The 20,213-nt window shown below is 51.8% G+C and overlaps 7 protein-coding genes across 7 annotated transcripts; 2 read left to right on the forward strand and 5 right to left on the reverse strand.

Moving 5' to 3' along the window:
- Positions 1-3,452: 3,452 nt before the first annotated feature.
- Positions 3,453-4,742, forward strand: IUM83_14736 (D-threonine aldolase; the record flags this gene model as incomplete). Its single annotated transcript, XM_067939505.1, has 1 exon — positions 3,453-4,742. One exon carries the CDS (start codon positions 3,453-3,455, stop codon positions 4,740-4,742), a length of 1,290 nt encoding a protein of 429 aa, XP_067786138.1.
- Positions 4,743-5,685: 943 nt separating this feature from the next.
- IUM83_14737 (Deoxyhypusine synthase) lies at positions 5,686-6,972 on the reverse strand (the record flags this gene model as incomplete). Its single annotated transcript, XM_067939506.1, has 3 exons — positions 5,686-6,609; positions 6,688-6,796; positions 6,872-6,972. 3 exons carry the CDS (start codon positions 6,970-6,972, stop codon positions 5,686-5,688), a joined length of 1,134 nt encoding a protein of 377 aa, XP_067786137.1.
- Positions 6,973-7,396: 424 nt separating this feature from the next.
- Positions 7,397-8,636, forward strand: IUM83_14738 (Multidrug/Oligosaccharidyl-lipid/polysaccharide (MOP) Flippase Superfamily; the record flags this gene model as incomplete). The annotated part of the gene is made up of 4 exons (XM_067939507.1): positions 7,397-7,528; positions 7,593-7,706; positions 7,778-8,537; positions 8,629-8,636. The coding sequence occupies 4 exons, from the start codon at positions 7,397-7,399 to the stop codon at positions 8,634-8,636; spliced, it is 1,014 nt and encodes a 337-aa protein (XP_067786144.1).
- Positions 8,637-9,574: 938 nt separating this feature from the next.
- IUM83_14739 (Multidrug/Oligosaccharidyl-lipid/polysaccharide (MOP) Flippase Superfamily) lies at positions 9,575-11,084 on the reverse strand (the record flags this gene model as incomplete). The annotated part of the gene is made up of 3 exons (XM_067939508.1): positions 9,575-10,783; positions 10,881-10,967; positions 11,040-11,084. The coding sequence occupies 3 exons, from the start codon at positions 11,082-11,084 to the stop codon at positions 9,575-9,577; spliced, it is 1,341 nt and encodes a 446-aa protein (XP_067786143.1).
- Positions 11,085-12,822: 1,738 nt separating this feature from the next.
- Positions 12,823-14,449, reverse strand: IUM83_14740 (Multidrug/Oligosaccharidyl-lipid/polysaccharide (MOP) Flippase Superfamily; the record flags this gene model as incomplete). The annotated part of the gene is made up of 3 exons (XM_067939509.1): positions 12,823-14,031; positions 14,088-14,201; positions 14,273-14,449. The coding sequence occupies 3 exons, from the start codon at positions 14,447-14,449 to the stop codon at positions 12,823-12,825; spliced, it is 1,500 nt and encodes a 499-aa protein (XP_067786073.1).
- Positions 14,450-15,023: 574 nt separating this feature from the next.
- Positions 15,024-16,304, reverse strand: IUM83_14741 (uncharacterized protein; the record flags this gene model as incomplete). The annotated part of the gene is made up of 1 exon (XM_067939510.1): positions 15,024-16,304. The coding sequence occupies one exon, from the start codon at positions 16,302-16,304 to the stop codon at positions 15,024-15,026; it is 1,281 nt and encodes a 426-aa protein (XP_067786115.1).
- A 124-nt stretch (positions 16,305-16,428) lies between these two features.
- On the reverse strand, positions 16,429-17,460 carry IUM83_14742 (Phospholipid-transporting ATPase 2; the record flags this gene model as incomplete). The annotated part of the gene is made up of 1 exon (XM_067939511.1): positions 16,429-17,460. One exon carries the CDS (start codon positions 17,458-17,460, stop codon positions 16,429-16,431), a length of 1,032 nt encoding a protein of 343 aa, XP_067786074.1.
- Positions 17,461-20,213: the final 2,753 nt, after the last annotated feature.

Here is a 20,213-nt window from a genome sequence, read left to right on the forward strand (position 1 = left end):
TGATTCACGGATCCACCAGCAGCAGCGAGTCATGGGGCATGAAACGCTGCTCCTGGTGGATCCGTTCGGAATGTTCCTAGAACGCGGAGTGTGGTAATCTTTAGACACCATAATCCACCATTTTCTACCAATAGGTAGAGCCAACACCTGTGGAGAGGTCAAATAGTGGTCCGCCCACTACTGGGGTGACGGCCATTATTTAGTGTAGACAAACACAGATAAATAAACAAGCACTGCCGTTCACTACTGCACTAAGTAGAACTAACTACTACGTACCACCTCGGTATCCGCGAGTATGCTATTGCTCAGAGGCATAGTTTCGTACGACATTTCGAACTGTATTGTGCAAACACTCTGTCTCACGACGACTACGCAACTACATCAATTTCCATGAAATTCACGCAGAATTTCCACCGCGCAAACTTTTCTAGCGGGCGATAAATCCCGAATTAATTGATCAATTTTGTTCCGTGCGTTTATTGACCTCTGTAGCGAAAATAAAGCTGGCGTTCGCGGGAAATTTATCACCACCGGCCACAAATACATCAAACATTATCACGGTCGGCCACAAATGCATCAACTAAAGCATGCAGCATGTAAATTGCCTTAGTCCGTTGCTTTCCTAATTCAAAATCTTAGTAGCTTCAATACTATCGTTCGCACAAGCATTAGCTGTACAGCAAACGCTAGCATTTGCAAACTGTTTGTTAGTGTATAGCAAAAACTACGAACATATTGGTGGCGTTAGACGGATTTATACCGAAGCTCTCTCTAGGCTGTTGGGCCGTAGACCGGTATATGTTGTGACGTGTATACTTGCATGGCAAAACGACGTTATGTGAATCATTCCTACACCAGCACTGACCTCTAAGCGTGGTAATTTATCTGTCGCTCCACTTCCAATTTTCCTGCTTATCGACAACGTTGAACTTCACAACAGGCATGAGGCTTTACCATCTCGTTACTGCGGCCATGGTGATTGCCTACGCTTCAGCGGCGTCCAACTCGACCTCGAAATCCGATTTGAATGGCTGGTACCCGTGCTCCGAGTACACCTTCTCGGATGAAGGCAGCTCCACCCAAGATGCAGAGTGCGCGGTGTACAACGCACCGCTCTGTTATTCCGGCATTTGTCAGACGCCCACATCTGCGAACCCGAACGTCGACATCTTCTTCAAGCGTTTACCAGCGACAGCTGGCGACCCGGAAACGGCACCCAATGTGTGGCTGCTTCAGGGAGGTCCGGGATCTTCGTCTACAGGTAAGTGCATATCAATGTGTATGAAGGGAGGAGGACAGCTAATACTGACTGTTGTTTGGTGACTTCATGTTCGTAGTGGAGATAATAATGGCGACGCTACATGCACAGCTAGAAGGGATCGTGAATGTGTACACTATGGGCCACCGTGGCACCGGACGCAGCACGTTTTTGGATTGCGTTGCAGCCCAGGTCACGACCACGGGGTCGCCTTGGGGAAACGCAATTGATCCTTCCGAAGTGCTAGCGTGTGCTCCAGATCTGCACAAGAAGTATGGGGACCTTGCTTCGTTCTCGGTGAGGAGTGCCGCAACCGACCTTGCAACCTTCATTTCCACGTACACCAATGGTGAAAACACCACTGTGTATGGTGTGAGCTACGGCACGATTCTGGTCGAGAGGCTGATGCATCTCGCGCCCCCCGCGGTGACGGGGTACGTTCTGGATGGAGTTGCCACCAGCTCTGGGGCACGCTTTCAGGAGTTCTTGTCCACATGGGATCTCGACTCTGGAGAGGTGGGGGACGCTTTCCTGTCGTTGTGTAACCTGGATAACGAATGCAAAACCCGTTTGAGGGAAGGGCCTCAACAGCACTCTCGAAGACCTGCTTCAGCAATTTGATAACAACCCAAACTCAACCTGCGCATCGCTTATCAGCAGTGCGACAGCAGGAGGGAGAGGTAATTACCCACCTTATTCTCTCCGACCTCTGTTGGCCACTGCTCTCAAGGACTCGTACATGCGGACACAGATCCCACCCATCATTTATCGACTCCAACGCTGCGGAGCAGAAGATATCGATGTCCTCTCACAATTTGGCGCGAGTCTTAGCGCGACTATGTCATACCCCTCGCAAGAAAACGCTTTTGAATCGACGCTGCTCTACTACCTCATCGTCTTTTCCGAGGGGTGGGAGCTTCCCACACCCTCCGTTTCAGAGCTGCGAGCACGGTTCGAGAGCACGAGAATTAGCGACGGGATCTACCCCATGGGTGCGCTGTACTGCGCGTTTTCTAAGGAGAAATCGGCTGGGTGTGATGAACACAATGTTGGGAACTACGCTGGTGACGGCATCGTCTACAAGTGTGACCAGTACTGAAACAAGACAGCAGTGATTCCAAGCCAAGCCAGTGTCCTTCTGATGAGCGGCAAACTTGACCCCCAGACTACCCACAAGTACGCAGAATTTCTGTTTAATGTGTTGGATGGGGAGAGAAAAGAGCTGATCACGTTTGACTACGCTTCACACGGTGCCCTGATTTGACCCAAATGGTCGCTGGCGACCCGTCGAGTGAAACCTGTGGAATGAATGTCCTGGCGTCGTATGTGCGAAATGGTGGGGACCTTCAGCGCATGGACAAGTCGTGCGTGGGCGAGATGCCCGGGTTCAACTTGACGACGTCGGAGTACTATCTGCATAGCTTCTTGGGCACGGATGATGCCTACGACGGCCAGTTCAACTCCAGCTTGAGCTCTCAGATGTAAATCTTGCAGGTCTAGGAGGGGTACCAAAGGTAGAAACTCCGACACAAACTATTCAGCGATTAGATTTGCACACGCCTCTGTGAAGAATTTTTTGTTGGCGCGTAAAATCAAACACAAGCTTGTTCTGACCTGCAACTGATACTTTCGCAAGCTTATCGCGATGGACTCCGAAGTCCTGGGGGAGAATATTCTTGCGTTCCCGCTTGCCCCCGATGCAGGCGTGGAACTAGCCAAATACGTACCAACTACTGAAATAGCGTGCTGAAAGTTACTTCAAAGACGCCACGATTTCATACAGTCAGAATATTTCTTTCTCGTCGACGTGCATCGTCATACATGTATTTGCTATAAGAATGCCGTATCACAAAAGTTTGGAATTTTGCATCAAAAGTCACCTCATAAGTTCCGGTTTGTGCTGCTTTTGTGTGTCTTAAAGACAACGCCCTTCGATACTTTGTACTCCGTTGGTTGGGATAGACGACTCCAATCAACGAGGCGACAGCCTGATGCCCACGCATCTCGCGTCGAAGTAAGAGCAACAATCTCGCTGCAGCAGGTGCTCCCTGCTATGGGCAAACCAGAATCCTTCCGAGTAGCTCTGCCGAGAAAAATCAATTATGACAAACTCTGAAATTAATGATGATATCCTAATAATTAAATATAACATCCGACAAATTAGATTTGAAAACCCAACTCAGAGAGCAAAAATATGTGGCGATCCGCGTCGCTGCCGGTTGCTGCTGCCGCCGCCACGGCCATCGCCGCTCTCTCCGTGCGCCGTCTCTCCTCCTCCTCCTCTTCTTCTCTCTCGCGCGTAACCCGCCGCGCGCCGGGCAACGTGGGCGACCTGGTCTCTTCCTTGGAGACGCCCTGCCTGCTCGTGGACCTGGACGCCCTGGAGGAGAACCTCAAGCGTCTCCCGGAGTCTCTCAAATCTTATCCTCACGTCGCAATCCGTCCACATGCCAAGGCCCACAAGTCCTCCTCAGTTGGACAGTTGCAGCTGCACATGTCTCACGCAGTTGGACTCTGCTGCCAGAAGGTCGGCGAGGCTGAAGCCATGTTCGATGGCGGCGTGCGCGACCTGCTGCTGAGCAACGAAGTGTACGGCGCTCGCCGCTACGGGCGCATGGCGCGCCTGGCTCAGGGCGGCGCACAGGTTACGCTCATCTTCGACAGCGTCGAGACGGTGCAGCAGGCCGCTAAGGTCGCGGAGGACAGAAACGTCCACTTCCGCGCCCTGGTGGAGGTGAACGTGGGTCAAGACCGGTGCGGGGTGGACACTGTCGAGGAAGCTGTCCACCTGGCCAAGACGATCGAGTCCTTCGCCCCACGGCTGCACATGGTGGGGATCCAGGCCTACCATGGCGCGGCGCAGCACATCCGCAGCTACGACGAGAAGAAGCGGGTGATCGCTGCGGTGGCGGAGAAGGCCAAGACTGTGCGCGACGCGTTGCTGGAGCAAGGGCTGAAGTGTGACGTGGTGACCGGGGGAGGCACGGGCACCTATCTGCTGGAGGCAGCCAGTGGCATATTCACCGAGGTGCAGCCGGGCTCGTATCTGTTCAATGATGCCGACTACGCGCGCAACCGTGGAGATGATGGAGAGTTTGTGCAGGACTGGAAGCAGAGTTTGTACGTGCTGACGACCGTGGTGAGCAAGAACGAGAAGGCTGCGGTGCCTCGCGCTGTTGTTGATGCTGGAACGAAGGCGGTGTCGCTTGACTCCGGATCGCCGCTGGTTCACTCGTTCGTTAGCAGGGAAAAGCTGTCCACCCCGCTCGAGTACCATGGCGGAGGCGATGAGCATGGGATTCTGAAGCCCCCTCAAGAAGTTCTGGATGCCGAGAAGGTGAAGCTTCCAGCACTCGGCAGCCAATTGCTTCTCATTCCTGGTCACTGCGATCCTACCACGAATATGTACGATCACCTGGTGGGTTACCGCGGCAACCGCGTCGAGCACGTGTGGGAAATTGAGGCTCGCGGACCTGGTAATTAGCTGATTGAAGAAGAATGTGATGACATTTATAGCCAGTGAAGGCGATTTTTACCGGGGGGGGGGATTCTTATATCATTTCAGTGCATTGTTGTCAACGAGGACGTCGAAGATGGAAGTACTTAGTACAGAGAAAAGCGATGCACCAAACACCGCTGAATCAGCGACGCTGATGCACTCATCTCTGCAAAACGCAAAGATGAAGTGCATGTACATGTAGTATGCCATACAGCTGACAAGTAGAGAACTTTTAGGTTTGTCTGCACATCAAAGCACACCTTGGGTGACGGAAGGCTAGGACGAATAATAACACGCACAAACTTTGTGTCACTGTGGACAATAAGACGCTCGCCAACTTCACCAATTGTAAGACTACCTGCAAGTCGGAATACTTATCTTCTTGGACGGCTTCAGTGGGGGCATCTCTCGCCTGTCCCTTAGTGCAGGGGGAAGTGCCGCTAACTTGGCGGCCAAGGTGATGGCAATCTGGTCGTCAATTACGATCGTCGACGGCTGAATTGCGCCTGTCATGGTTTTCCGAGGTGCCGGCAAACAAGAATTTGCCGCCATAACGAACGCATTACGTTGTAGGGATTCCGTTTGGTGCGTATCTAGCCTTCCGATGCGACCTCGGTGGGGAAGGCTTGTGGTTCGGCACGGGAATAGGCGATGTGCTGGCGGAGACTGCTCTTGTACTACTGATGAAATACCGTTGGTATTGGGAGAAACTCGCGGACGCTGCTAAGGAGCGTGCTAATCGTTAGTTTAAGAAGCCTTCAGAGATAACAACTCCGAAGTGCATTTTAGAAGATATGGTTCAATTGGAAAGATGGACAGCTGAGGTAATGCCCATGTAGCTGGCCTTTCAAGTAGTTCCCTACACTTTGTGCATTGATTGCCGATGTTCCCTGGTCTTCTCTGCGCACAGTGCTTCCAGCCGCGAACGCTACGAGCTTCTAGCTGCCTCCGCTTCCTCTTGCTCCTTGGGCTTGAAGTCTTTGGCGAACGTCTCCGCCATGATGAGCGGGAACACCACCGTCGCATCAGCGTAGAGCTTGACTGGCTTTGACTCCACACGCAGCTTTCCCCACGAGACGGCCTCGTCGGGTCGCGCCCCCGCGTCGCTGCCATCAAACTCTTGGCCCGTGTTCACGAAGACGGCATAGTCGGCTCCGTTGCGCATGAGGTTGGCATTGAGGATGTGATGCTTGATCATACCTCCGCCCAGAAGAATAACCCCCGTTTTCCCAGGAGCGTGCACCACGGTGTCGTCCATGCGGCGAACGTCACTGGCGATGTCTAGCACGAAGCCCTCGTTGCGGTACGAGTGGAAGTAGATCATGTCTCCGATGGATCCGTCGGTGAGCGACGGGCAGAACACGGGGATGTCGTTCTTGTAGGCCCAGTAGTAGACCGAGTCTGGGTGATTGATCTCCTTGCCCAGCCGACGGATCATCGTGGACGGCGACCAAACCGTGCCCTTGGTCTTCTGCTCCTCCAGCATGTCGTCCAGGATGGGCTTGATCCAGTCCTCGAATTTGCAGTAGTTGTCGTTCGGCACCAGTAAATTGCCGATGCGGTTGATGCCGCGAGAGCGTAGGTTGTCGCCCTTGAGTGCGAAGTCGCCGATGTACGTCGGCGCCAGACACTTGATGAAGTCCTCTTCGATGCCGCCGGCGGACGACACAATGACATCCACCATCTTGTGCTGAGCCAGGAACCGCAGACTCTCACGCAAACCGCTCGAGATGAGGTTCGACGTGTAGCCGAGGTAGATCCTGGTCTTGACCGAGGCGCGGTACGCCGGGTCCTTCATCCGCTCGTCCTGCTCGTCCGGGGAGATCAGGTCGTCGCTCAGTCGCCACTTGCGCTGTCAACCACAAGCAAAAGAATGAGAAAATAGTAAAGACACCATTATCGATGCAGCCGTGAGACGTATTTTACTCACCATGCGCTTGATTTCTTCGATCGCCTCGCCCAGGTTGGTGCCCTGGTATCCCATGGTCACATAGGACTTCATGAGGGCCTCGTAGTCCACCCCTTGATTGAAGTCGTAGCTGGACCATTCAGGAAGCAGTTTCGCGTAAGAAAAACGGATACGAACACGGAATACCACCGGAAGTAAAACAGACCCTCGAACTTGAGCACTCTTGCCCTCGAGGAGCTCGGAGCGCATGAACAGAATGGATTGCGCCTTCTGCTGTGCGGAATCTTGGCTTGGGGCTGCGCTCATCTTGGACAAAGGGGAAGTGAGCGTAGGGCACCGATGCCTGTCATTGATGTCAGGATCTGATGTCAGGATCGCGTGACGGTTGGATCGCGACCTTTGATCCAACCGCAGGCGTTTAACGCTTGGATACGCGTGTCCAGGCCCCAGCCTCCGGTAAGAGCAGGTGACTTCAAGAACACCAAAGGCAAACCCACTACTAGTATTATTTAGTTGTGCGCACGCTACCTTCGTACCGAGAATTGCTGCGCTCGGAGCGGCATTTACCCTCTCGATAGCGCACTAGACTCTAGGGAGTAATAATACTGAAGCGGATCACGACCCTCCGCGGCAAGAAAAATGGAGGGCGCAGAATGATCCAGTGCACATCTATTAGATATTATCTAACAAGATCCCCCTCACTTGTCCCCAGACCTTGGGGAGTGGCAACATGGGCAACGTCACCACGTATTCATCGAGTCCGGAACGCTCTTTGCTTCTCTACAAACATGGAGGCTTCGACGACCCAACTCCACACACAGCTGAGGAAGTTAAGATATTACTGCAACTTGTTGGACCCGTGGTGCGTATTGCAACTTCTCTGTCGCGAAAGCGTTTGAGCCGTTGATCTCACTGCTTTCACTTAGATAGTGACGACATTCTTCGACTTCTTCCCGGGATTCATGTCGATCGTGCTCGCGGGAAACATGGATTCGCCCAATTCCCTGCAGTATGTCAACGCTGCCACTTTTTCAATAATGGTTCGGCTGCAACTGCATGACCAGAAACTCTAGTACGAGCGGGTCTAACATTCTATGCATTGTATGTATAGCTGCTGACCCTCGTCTCGACTGCGATTGGGTTGGGACTGGCATCAGCACTCGACACTCTTTGCTCACAAGCGTACGGAGCCAAGCGCCCAGAAAAAATCGGAGAGTACTTCCAGACTGGAGTCGTCGTGCTCAGTGCGAACCTTATACTGGTATTCGCCACGAGCTGGCACGCGGAAGTTTTGCTCACGTGGTTGGGCCAAGATGCCGAGGTCGCTAGTTTGTCAGCGAGTTTTTCTCGCTGGATGCTGCCTGGAATTCCATTCCACTACGCCTACGAACTGACGAGGAAGGCACTACAAGCGCAGCATATTTTGACGCCGCTCGTCATCATCGCGGTGGTGGGAAACGCCGTCAACATTGGAGTTGGTTACCTTCTCGCGTACCATACCTCGGTTGGCTTCAACGGCATTGCGATGGGGAGAAGTGTGGGGAACATGGTGCTACCGCTGTGTCTAATCCCGTATTTCGTGTGGCGGCCTCACCACTTGAGGCAGTGGTGGGCTTCGCCTTGGAACTTGAAGGTGGCGTTGGGCCACCTCCAAGTCTTCATGCGGCTCGGTGTTCCTGGAATGCTGATGAATGCGATGGAGATGTGGGGACTAGAGACGCTCTCGATCTTGTCGGGTTTATTACCTGACAGTGTCGTGTCCGTGGCGGCTCACTCGGTGCTGGTTAACGTGAATCTGCTGGTGTACACGACGTTTGCAGGACTGTCGGTGGCTGCGAACATTCGAGTTGGCAATTGTCTGGGAGCCCGCTGTCCAAATAAGGCTAAGTTAGCGCGTATGGTAGTACTTGGGATCACATTTGCAGTGGCATCAACTTTTGGGTTGGTACTGTACCGCTTTAGCGACGTGATTCCTCGCTTGTTTCTTAATGCGAGTGATAGCGCAGAGCTTGCCTCCACGGTAATGGCGATCTGGTCTCCTCTTACGGTTGCAGATGGCCTGAATTGTGTTACGCAAGGCGTATTCCGTGGTGCTGGGAAGCAGACATCGGCCGCAATTACGAACGCTCTGGCCTACTATGGTGTCGGAATACCTGTTGGGGTGTATTTAGCTTTCCAACGGCACCTTGGAGTGGAAGGGCTGTGGTTTGGAACTGGAGTAGGCGATGTTTTGGCCGTCACCACACTGACAATGCTAATGTTGTGCTGCTGGAACTGGGAAAAACTAGCAAGAGTTGCGTATATGCGTGCTAACTTGTAGCGCATTTTGTACAGAAGACTTATACACCAGTATTGTATTCGCTCACTCAATTCACGGTTTTCTCAATTTCACGTTATGATTTACTGTTGGTAGAACTTAAACATCGACAATTTCCAAGCGTACCTTCAGCAATACCTTGTCTCGACGCGAACCGCGCTGCACCACTATAATAAAGAAATAATTCGAAGCAAACGCCCTAAGAAACTATATTACTTCTCATTGAACATTGAGATGAAAGCCGAAGAAATCGACAGCTCGTGCAGTGCAATATTGCAAGCAAAATGCATGACGCAGTACGATGGCAATAACATGCACTCAGGCAGATCACGGCTAGAAAATACCAAGGTTTAATTCTGTAGCCTACATTGTAGGTGATTCCAGGGTGTCAACAGGAGAAGGCAGCACAGTCCAGTATTTTGAGTCGTACTTCAATGATAATGCAATATCGGGTTTGGAATTTTGATACAATTTTTTTTGTGTTACAGTATATAAACAGGATTGAGTGATGTGTGTGTATTTTATTACAAAGAGTAGTTCGTCTCTCGTCCACTGGGGGTGTGAAATCTATCATTTCCGCGCTCTGATCAGCTACAGATTCACAGAATCCTTAGCCCGATCCGCCAGCTTCTCCCAATTCCAGCAGTACTTCATCAGCAGGGTCAGGGTGATCACCGCCAATGTGTCGCCTATCCCCGTGCCAAACCACAGGCCTTCCACACCGAGTTCGCATTGAAAAGCTAAATACACTCCAGCAGGTATGCCAACACCGTAGTAGGCCAACGCATTGGTGATCGCTCCAGATTTCTGCTCGCCAGCGCCTCTGAAGATGCCTTGAGAGACGCAATTCAACCCGTCCACCACCGTAAGTGGGGACCAAAGCGCCATCACCTTAGAGGCAAGATCTGCACTTTTACCTGCGTTGAGGAACAAGCGAGGAATCGCCCCATTGAAGCCGTACAAGAAGAGTGCAAACACTGTCGCCACCCCAAACGTAATCCGGAGTGCTGCAGTGCGCGCTAACCTAGCCGTCTTTGGCAAGCCGGCACCCAGACAATTGCCAACTCGAATGTTCGCAGCCACCGACAGTCCTGCAAACGTCGTGTACACCAGCAGATTCACGTTAACCAGCACCGAGTGAGCCGCCACGGACACGACACTGTCAGGTAATAAACCCGACAAGATCGAGAGCGTCTCTAGTCCCCACATCTCCATCGCATTCATCAGCATTCCAGGAACACCGAGCCGCATGAAGACTTGGAGGTGGCCCAACGCCACCTTCAAGTTCCAAGGCGAAGCCCACCACTGCCTCAAGTGGTGAGGCCGCCACACGAAATACGGGATTAGACACAGCGGTAGCACCATGTTCCCCACACTTCTCCCCATCGCAATGCCGTTGAAGCCAACCGAGGTATGGTACGCGAGAAGGTAACCAACTCCAATGTTGACGGCGTTTCCCACCACCGCGATGATGACGAGCGGCGTCAAAATATGCTGCGCTTGTAGTGCCTTCCTCGTCAGTTCGTAGGCGTAGTGGAATGGAATTCCAGGCAGCATCCAGCGAGAAAAACTCGCTGACAAACTAGCGACCTCGGCATCTTGGCCCAACCACGTGAGCAAAACTTCCGCGTGCCAGCTCGTGGCGAATACCAGTATAAGGTTCGCACTGAGCACGACGACTCCAGTCTGGACGTACTCTCCGATTTTTTCTGGGCGCTTGGCTCCGTACGCTTGTGAGCAAAGAGTGTCGAGTGCTGATGTCAGTCCCAACCCAATCGCAGTCGAGACGAGGGTCAGCAGCTACAATATATCCGTCATACAAATTAAGCGATACGTGGGATCTGTGCAATTTGGTAATGAAGGTACTAACCATTATCGAAAAGGTTGCAGCATTTACGTATTGTGGGGTGTAAGGGGAGTCCATGTTGCCGGCAAGAACGATGGACAGGAAACCCGGGAGAAACTCAAAGAATGTAGTTATCATCTATAGCAATGACACAATTTTAATTAGAATTCTCAAAACGTGAACCATTCTTACATAGATCATTGCACGCACCACGGGTCCCACGAGTTTGAGCAAGATGTTCACTTCACTACTCATTGGAAGCTTCAAATTGTCTGTGCGACAATGTTCTTGGTGGCACGAGGGAGAAGTGATGCTGACGAAGGGATCGTCGCTGTGGGCTTCACCCCCGTGGATAAGTACCTGAGCCATGCTCTTTTGGTTTGATGGAGAAATCAACAATGTAAAAATGCATTAAGACCACGTTGACTGAAGAATCAGCCACTGGTTGGCACCCAGAAGGCTACACGAGAGCAGAATTTGTAACGCGTGCCGGTGGTTTTGAGCGAGCAGAAACCCCTGTTTAGTTGCTTATCCGTTTGGGCTGCCCTTTCTGGACTTGATCTGCAAGGTTGTTGATTAACGGCTACACGTTAACGCACACGCGCGTTGTGTGAGAAGTATAACACAGAGCCTAGCGACTACTGGCGCACATTAATGGAAACGCCGCAAACTACTGCATGTATGATGAGTCGATTGCTTGCACGAAGGAGACCAACAGAACTTCAGAACGCGAAAGGTATACAAGAACGAGTTTTGGAGTATTACGCTGTGCCTTCAATAGTAGCGTCAACACCACTGTCGGGAACTTGCTATCCACGCCATTCGTAACTCAAGATGGTGACAGCACCGGATTCGGCGAAGTAATGCCTAGGATGGCGTTTCCTTTGTTAATCTGCATTGACGCCATGGATTCATGGACTCCATGATAGAGTGTGATCCAAGATGGCACGTTGCGCCAAGTCACTTGACTGCGTGTAATGCTAGAAAGTCGTTATTTGGATGAGGCAACTCTTACTTTCAATGCTTACGTTTCCGTTTTGCACATGAGACCATGCTAAATTTTGACTAAAACATTCGCACGTTTAGCCGTAAACTAGCCACCGGCGTTGGCTTGTTCCGACTACATTGCAGCATCGATGACCGTCAGTCACAGCGTCAGTATAAAAAAGATTGCAATTTGGAAAGAAGGTACTACAGCTATCTCTGTACTTTGAGACGGAATGTACCGATACATCTACTTCCTTTTTTCAGTAACAAATGGCAGTGAGTGCACAAACTGATGTCCAAAACCACACATTCACATCTGCCCTGACCCATAGGTATTAAAGTGGCAGCAAATGCGGAGTTCCCATGCCAAGAACAATGCGAAAAAGTCGTTCGCAAGTTTTGCGCATATCAGCAGCTCAGTCCAGGATACTCGTTCGCATGCCATTATCCTGCCTCCGCCATGCAACCTTCCTAGCTGCGCTATCGCATCGCAAGATGCGACAGTAAGGCTCAGTTAATGGGGGCAACCATGAGCTTCTCTTGATTTACGCCATGAACTCATAAATGTGTGGTTACAGCCCAGTCGAATACAGAACATACCAACTTGAGCTAGAACTGCCACAACGAGCGAGTAGCTGAACACAGCATCTACGATTCGTAACCTACGATCAAACCACAGCTCTGAGTCGGAGCATACGTAATGCCGAGGCAACTCTGCGTGCTGATAAGCTTAGGTTTCATTGGTTACTTCTCCGTTTCACCAACTGACACTATCACGGAGAAAGATGGCGCACTTCGTTGAGGCCAAAACCGACCACCGCAACTTACCAAGTCCGTGAATATGGTGAATCTGAAAAGAAACTTGTACTAATGCTGGATATGAATTAGATGCAACGCACGTGCAAATCAAAGCATCAAGTTCTGGGGTGTACAAATCGAGACAAGAGAGTAAGAACGAGTTGTTTTGATACCTATCTACCTGCCCAAGGCACAATGAAGTTTGTAGCTACAAATCGGTGAGATCTTTTGCTTCATTCGCAAGTTTTTCCCAGCTCCAACAGAACAGCATGAGCGCAGCCATCGCGCCAAAGTTCACGGCACTACCAGATCCCATGCCTAACCAGAGTCCTTCGACGCCGAGACCACATTGAAAGGCCAACAATGCCCCGAGGGGAACGCCGAATAGATAGTATGCCAGACCGTTGGTAATTGCAGCAGCCTTCTGTTTGCCTGCGCCTCGGAGCACACCTTGGGTGACAGCATTGAGACCGTCCACAATTGTCAGAGGAGACCATATTGCCAGTACTTTGGACGCAAGATCAGCGCCATCACCCGTGGCGAGGAACAGACGAGGGATTTGACCGCTAAAGCCGTAGAGCACTGCTGTAAATGCCAATGCTAAGATGAGTGTCATCACGAGTACAACGACACACGCCACCTTCGCTGTCTTCGCCAGCCCAGCACCGAGACAATTGCCAACTCGAATGTTTGCGGCTACCGAGAGGCCATCGAACACTGTATACACCAGCAGATTCACGTTCACGAGTACGGAGTGAGCTGCGACGGCCACCACGTGATGAGGCAAGAGCCCGGAGAGGATTGTCAGCGCTTCGAACGCCCACATTTCCATCACAAGCATGAGCATTCCGGGGACACCAAGGCGCATGAACACGCCCACGTAGCGGGACGCAGCTTTAAAGTCCCAGGGTTGGCACCACCATTGCCTCAAATGTTGAGGCCGCCACATAAAGTACGGCACGAGCAGCAAAGGAAGCACCGAATTACCCAGGCTGCAGCCGATTGCGATGCCGTGGAAGCCGATCGACGTGTGATAAGCCAGCGCGTAGCCTGCCGCGATGTTGACTGTGTTCCCAATCGCTGCAATGATGACAAGCGGCGTCATGATATTCTGCGCTTGAAGCACCTTCCGCGTGAGCTCGTAGAGATACAGGAAGGGGATCCCTGGCAGCATGTATCGTGAAAAATGCCCCGATAAGCGCGCAACCTCTGCGTCCTGGTCCAACCACAGTAGGATGTCTTCTGTGAACCAATTAATGAGAAACACTGGTAATAGAATCGAGCCGAGGACGACAATTCCAGTCTGGAAGTACACGCCAATCTTCTCTAAACGCTTGGCGCCGTAGGCTTGTGAGCAAAGCGTGTCAAGTGCGGACGCCAACCCGAATCCGACTGAAAATGAAGAAAGATTAATCAGCTACAAGTAAAAGCGTCAGTGGTATAGCAAAGATTGCACGGATTGACTAACCATACCATGATGGAAAAAGTTGCTGCATCGATGTACTGTTGGGCGTATGGCGAATCAATGTTGCCGGCGAGGGTGACGGCCACGAACCCCGGTAGGAACTCCAGCAGCGTTGTTATCATCTACACGCAGACAATAGAAGAAGCGGTCAGAGATTGTTCATGCAGTTCGGAGCAGCTTCAAAATCACACACCACCGGGCCGACAAGCTTGAGCAAGATCTTGACTTCCTCCGCTGTGCTGGGTTTTGGTTCGTCGTAGGGTGTTGGTCCATCGCACAGCTCATAGTCCCTCGTATTTGGTGGGGAATCGATGATCTCCAAGGTTTCGTCTTGTCTGCTGCTCTCCGATTGAAATGACTGCATGTCCATTTTGCAGGAGTCTGGCAAGGCTGATGAATGCAATAGCGTCTGCTGAAGTCGCCCAGCAGCCAGGGGTTTCTGCGAGTGAGGTCGACAAGGAGCGGCTGAAACGCGAGCTCGTGGAAACACGGAAGTCGAAGAGCAACGATACGTTTCTGCGCGTGTAGACAAGAAGTTCACTGGGAATGCGTCGGCATCGCGTCTCGAACTCCGGAATCTCTTGCGCTCCACCGGTTGGTCCAGAGAGGGTGTTACTAAGTAGTCACGAATGCGGTCATATGCTGACCCCAGCGGATGGTTTTCAAACAGTACTACTACCAAGGGGAAACACTGCATGTATTGCACCTTGGGGCTGCTCCGTCATGGTGTCCGAGATTATCTGGCGGTTTTTCGAAAAAAAGTGGAAACTTCACTGGCACCCTTGCACGTATTATTATTATACGTGGTTGGTTTTGAAAACCTTTTCCCAGCAAAAAGCGCACAGACAGATTTGTCCGCATCTCGGGCTGAACGTAGCACGCACTTCACTTGTTGCATAAAGCAAACACCATTATCTCTCTGAGAGGTTTAGATAAGATATGTTTTATTGTATTATCGGCAGCCCGAGCGCTTGGCGTACGCAGTTGAACATCAAATCTTCCCACCTCACGTGTGAGTTGCGAAGGTCATCCCATACATTAGCAGCAATGGCCATAACAGGACGCCGCACAATATTCAACGCCCATCGCGTGACAACCACCACAAGTTCACCTTCAGCTTCGCCAGTTTGAGGAGTATTTCGATAGGACGTCACCATAGTCACGGCGGTCCCATCGCGCCGAACTCGTTCCAGCGGTCTGTAGGGAAACTTTTCGTCTTCGTCCACGAAATCCGAGGCCATAAGCGCGTATCGGCCATTCTCCGCTAGGTTCGTATTGTTCGCGTCGCACCGGTTCCAATCCGAGAACAACACGAGGTTCGTCTCCAACGGAACGCCATGCGGGGACTGCGACACAAAGCGCATGTGCGATAAATTCTCGTCACCGATCTCGTCATCCTCCCGAATAGTAATCTGTCCCGACGACTCCGAGAGGATGATCTCCGCATTGAACACCGCATGTTGCAGCGCGGCAAACACCTCCTGCACGCCGCCTCTCGCGCCTCGAAACGGGGTCACGTCGAACCTCGCGATGCAGTAGTCTCCCTCTGGTGTGTCATACCTCTCCTCCTGGAAGTACGGGGTCGTCGGGTTCAGCCCGCGCGTGCGCTCCATCAGGAACCTCTTGCCTTCCTGCAGCTTGGGTGCCCTCAACGCGCTGAGCGTCCGCATCCTCTCGTCTCTGTCCCTGCCGAGTCGGATCTTGGTCTCCGTCGGGTGCAGCCGAAACACGCTCTGCTGCGAGTGGCCGGCCAGCATGGCCTGCGCCCTGGCCAGCACCAGGTGCTGCTCCTGCACCGCCTCCCTCAGCACGGCGCCCTTGGCGACGCGTTTCTCGTCGGACTGCGGGGTCTCCCCGCTCTCCACCATGGTCCGGAATTTGAGCATCTCCAGCTGCTTCTGCAGCTCTGCGATCTCGCTTTCGAGCGCCTGCTTCTCCTCCTTGCGGATCGTGTGCGTGGCCTTGCGCTTCTTGTACACGCGCTTCTTCTTAATGGCTGGCCGGGGGCTCATTTCCGCGTCGGAAGCCTCAATTAGGGGTTCCGACTTGACGATTCCGGCATTTCCGTCTCTTGCGCGAACGGAGAAGCCCCGCAACGCCGCGGCGGCGTGACGGTCGGCGCCGTACGCTTCGGCGTCGTCTTCTGCGCTGTCTTGGCGCTGGAAGCTGCCCGGGAAGCGGCGCGCCGAGGCCGCCGCGGGGTAGTGCGCGCCAATGGACGCCATGACGGCTGATGACGTTCTGGATGGGACCAGTTTTAACGGCTGGAGACACTGGATTGGTTGAAAATTTGGAGGGAGGTTTATTAACCAATGAGAGGACAGTTGAAGTGAGGAGGACCCTTTATTACTATCTGGGGAGGTTGAGCGTCTCCTTCATGCTGCTGAGGATGGTGTCGGAGATGGACACATCGCGCATGGCTCGCAGCATTCGAGTGGGGACGTCGAGCTTGGTGCCGTGGATTCGAGTGAATACCCAGCGCGTCATGACGACGACGGACTCTGACTGGGACGGCGTGAGCAGGATAATGGCCGTGGCGTCGCGTCGAATGCGCTCAAGCGGATGATAGGGGAAGCGGTCGTCCTGATCGACAAAGTCCATCGTTGCGAGGGCGTAGCTTTGGCCTTTGTCTGCTTGAACCAGCTCAGAGAAGTGGACCAGGTTGTTCTCGACGGCAACTCCGCGAGACGTCTGCGCCACCAGCCTCATATGGGAGAAGTCCTCCGTGTTGTCCCCGAAGTCGCAGTCTTCGCGGATTGTGATGTTGCCGGAGGCCTCGGAGAGAATGATCTCGGCGTTGAAGATGACGTGCTTCACGGCTGCAAACGCGGCGCGCACTCCTCCTGCGACGCCGCACAGGGCGGTCCGATCAAAGCGAACGTTGCAATAGTCGCCCTCCGGCGTCTCGAATCGCTCCTCCTTGAAATATTCGGTAGTGGGGTGAAGACCGTTGCTTCGCTGCGTGATGAAGCGCCTCGCGTACTGCAGCTTGGGCTCTCTCAAAGCACTCAGGGTCTCGTGACGCACTGTCTGGTCGGCCGCTAGGTGGATATACATCTCCGTCGGGCGTACATCGAAGGAGTGGTGCTCTACGCAACTAACCAGCATTGCCTGCGAATTCGCCACGATCAAGTGGTGTTTCTGGATAAGGTTGCGCATCAATGCGTTGTGGGCTATCCTGCTGTGAAGAGATGGGTCCTCCTCGCCGCGCTGATTCGATTCCCTGAATTTCAGTGCGTCGAGTTTGATCTCCAAAGCTCTGATCTCTGCTTCCAGAGCTGCTTTCTCCTCCTTCCGCACAGTGTTAGTGGCCTTTCGCTTCTTATACACGCGTCTCTTCTTCTCAGGCGCTTCAATGTGGGCCTGGGCGTTCTCTTCCATGCGCTCACTCTCGGTTACCGCATCAGCAAGCGCTTGGAACTCACCCAAGCATTCCCACAAACTCGTCGATCGGCCACCAGCGTCGTTTGAAAGTGCCCAACCTTCACCTAGCACTGAGGTGAGGGCAGAGCTTTGTGGAGTGCAAAGTGGGGTGCTCATTGCGCAAATGGAACCTCACTCTGAGTCGATCGAAGGCAGCAACACAACTGCGTCCTATAGAGCCGCACGTGAATAAAGAAGCCCACACACTTTTCATGACAAAGGCTGGAGAAGCGCATGATTGTGGCGTAAGGTTTTCGCTGCTGAGGCGGGCTCGGTTAAACGGCGCTCACATGATTTGCAGCTCTCGAAGCTGCAGATGATCTCGAAAGTTAATATAGATATTTATGACAGACGTCAAGTTAAAATGGGATAGACCCGATACGACAACACGCTGCCTTATTTGGTGGCTGTTTTCGAGCGCTTGTAGCTTCTAAACGGCTTCGAATTGGCTGAAACCGATCTCGGAATCGGAATCTAAATGCCGGATTGCACCCTATATCTAAATGTCGATATAGGTTTTTCCAGAATTAGTACCTCTTATGCTCACAGACATTCTGGCACATTGTTCAATGTCGGGTACAATAACTCGGCCTAGAAGCCGAGATATTGCTAAAAGTGTCCCGCCAAATCGGGGGTCTTAATGATTTGGCGGACACTGTATTACCGGTCACGCTGGGTCCATACAAGACCAAGTCAAATCGAGTCCCCCCTATATACTTCTGGCACCAGGCTCTGAGGCCATTTAGGGCGTGACCTCGCCACTTTACTCTATCTGTACGAGTGCCAGAAGGACTAGGGAAAGTCAATGGCACGCTTTCAACGCCGATGGACTTCTTGCAATTTGGGTCATGGCACGGCAGATAAAGCCACCCTTTTATGTGTCACTACCCACCAGGTCACCAGCCTGCGACGCGCAAGTCCAAAAATGCTGTTCAACCTAGCGAAGGCAATACATATTGTACATGTACTAGGCGGCCCGATACGCTATTATAAACGATAGGTGCAAGCTGTGAAAATTTGACATAAATATAGGAGCAACACTGTATTGGTTCTGTTGCCGGAAAATAACATAAAATAATTGTATTACACTCGAAAATCTCCCGTAAGAATCATTGCCATACTCAAGTGTCCAGTATACCTAATTATATTGAAAATAACCATAATACAAATATAAACGGAATTGTAGTATGTGTTTTTGTATGCACCTCCAACAGGTACGATATTGAGGCCAGGAATGTTGCAATAATAATGATTTAAATATATTGCAGGTCAATAATTAATAATTATAGTGGAGAAATACCATAATTACCGTATTTATATTATTTTTTCCGACCCCTGGTTTTGAGACGGGCAGATGCTACGGCTGCGAAGCAGATGCAGGAGATGTTCGTAGAAAATTTGAAATACCCTCAACTTAACACAAATTAAGCCAGAATCCTCTTATCCCAGCCTTCGCGAAGCCCTAGTTTTCAACCTGATCTTCAGTACACACAAAAAAGGTCGGTGATGGACTGTGAAACATAAAAACCTGCCCTGAAAACAGCAAGAGCTTTCCTTTCGTCGCAATATACAAAGATGATATGTTCGATCGCTGCGCTTCGGATCCCGCGGCAATTTTAATGAACCTCTCACTAGTGAACAGGGACAGCCCTCGATACGACAAGTATTCACATGTATCAGTCAGAGCCATATTTTCTAATAAAGCAGTTGAGGATGGAATCATAAATTCATATATATTCCCCTCGATACTCTCTAAGCTAAGATCAGTGTCATTCTAACTAAGGTGGCTCAAGCGTTCGGTAAACCGATAGACTCGCAGATGTAGTCGAGGATGGACTTCGAGGCTCGACCAGCCAAATCGCGCAATTCGCGAAGTACTTGCTTTGGGACGTCGAGGTCTGTGCGGCATACTCTCGTGAAAGTCCAGCGTGTTATCACTACCACATGTTCGCCTTCTTCTAGCGATGTGTGTCCTTCGCAACCGGCCGTTCCACTGCTCGCGTGCACCGTTACCAGAATAATTGTTGTTGTTTCTCTCCGAACTCGTTCATTCGGCCGGTAGGGATATTGTTCGTCTTCGTCCACGTAATCTGCTGTAGCTAATGCGTAGCTGTTTCCGATTTCCTTTTCTTCAGTGTGGGAAAAGTCGCTGAAGTGGACGATATTGCTCTCCACAAGCACACCGTGCGTCGTCTGAGTCACTAATCGCATCTGCGAGAAGTTCTCATCTGCCAGACCATCATCCTCTCGAATCGTAACATTGTCCGAGTTCTCCGAGAAGACAATCTCGGCATTGAACGCTGCGTGCTTGAATGCGGCAAACACAGCTCCGATCCCGCCTCTCACGCCTCGGAGTGGTGTCCTGTCAAAATGCACGTTACAATAGTCCCCTTCTGGTGTTTCGTAGCGCTCCTCCTGGAAGTAATTAGCGGTAGGATGCAGAGCTTGACTCCGTTGCTCGATGAATCGCCTGGCGTAGTGAAGCTTAGGCTTTCGCAAGGCGTTCAGTGTGCTGCGTCTTTGGACTGGGTTAGCTGTTAGCTGGATATACATCTGTGTGGGACCCACATCGTACGAATGACGTTTTGTGCTGCCTAGGAGCATCGCCTGCATCTTCGCCATTGCCAAGTGGCGGTCCTGAACGGCATCGTGGAGAACCATATTCTCTGCGCGCCGTTTGTACAGGGCTTCGCTCTGTTCACCACGTTGCA

The sequence above is a fragment of the Phytophthora cinnamomi genome (genome assembly GCF_018691715.1).
Source record: "Phytophthora cinnamomi strain GKB4 chromosome Unknown Contig71, whole genome shotgun sequence".
Taxonomy (NCBI): domain Eukaryota; phylum Oomycota; class Peronosporomycetes; order Peronosporales; family Peronosporaceae; genus Phytophthora; species Phytophthora cinnamomi.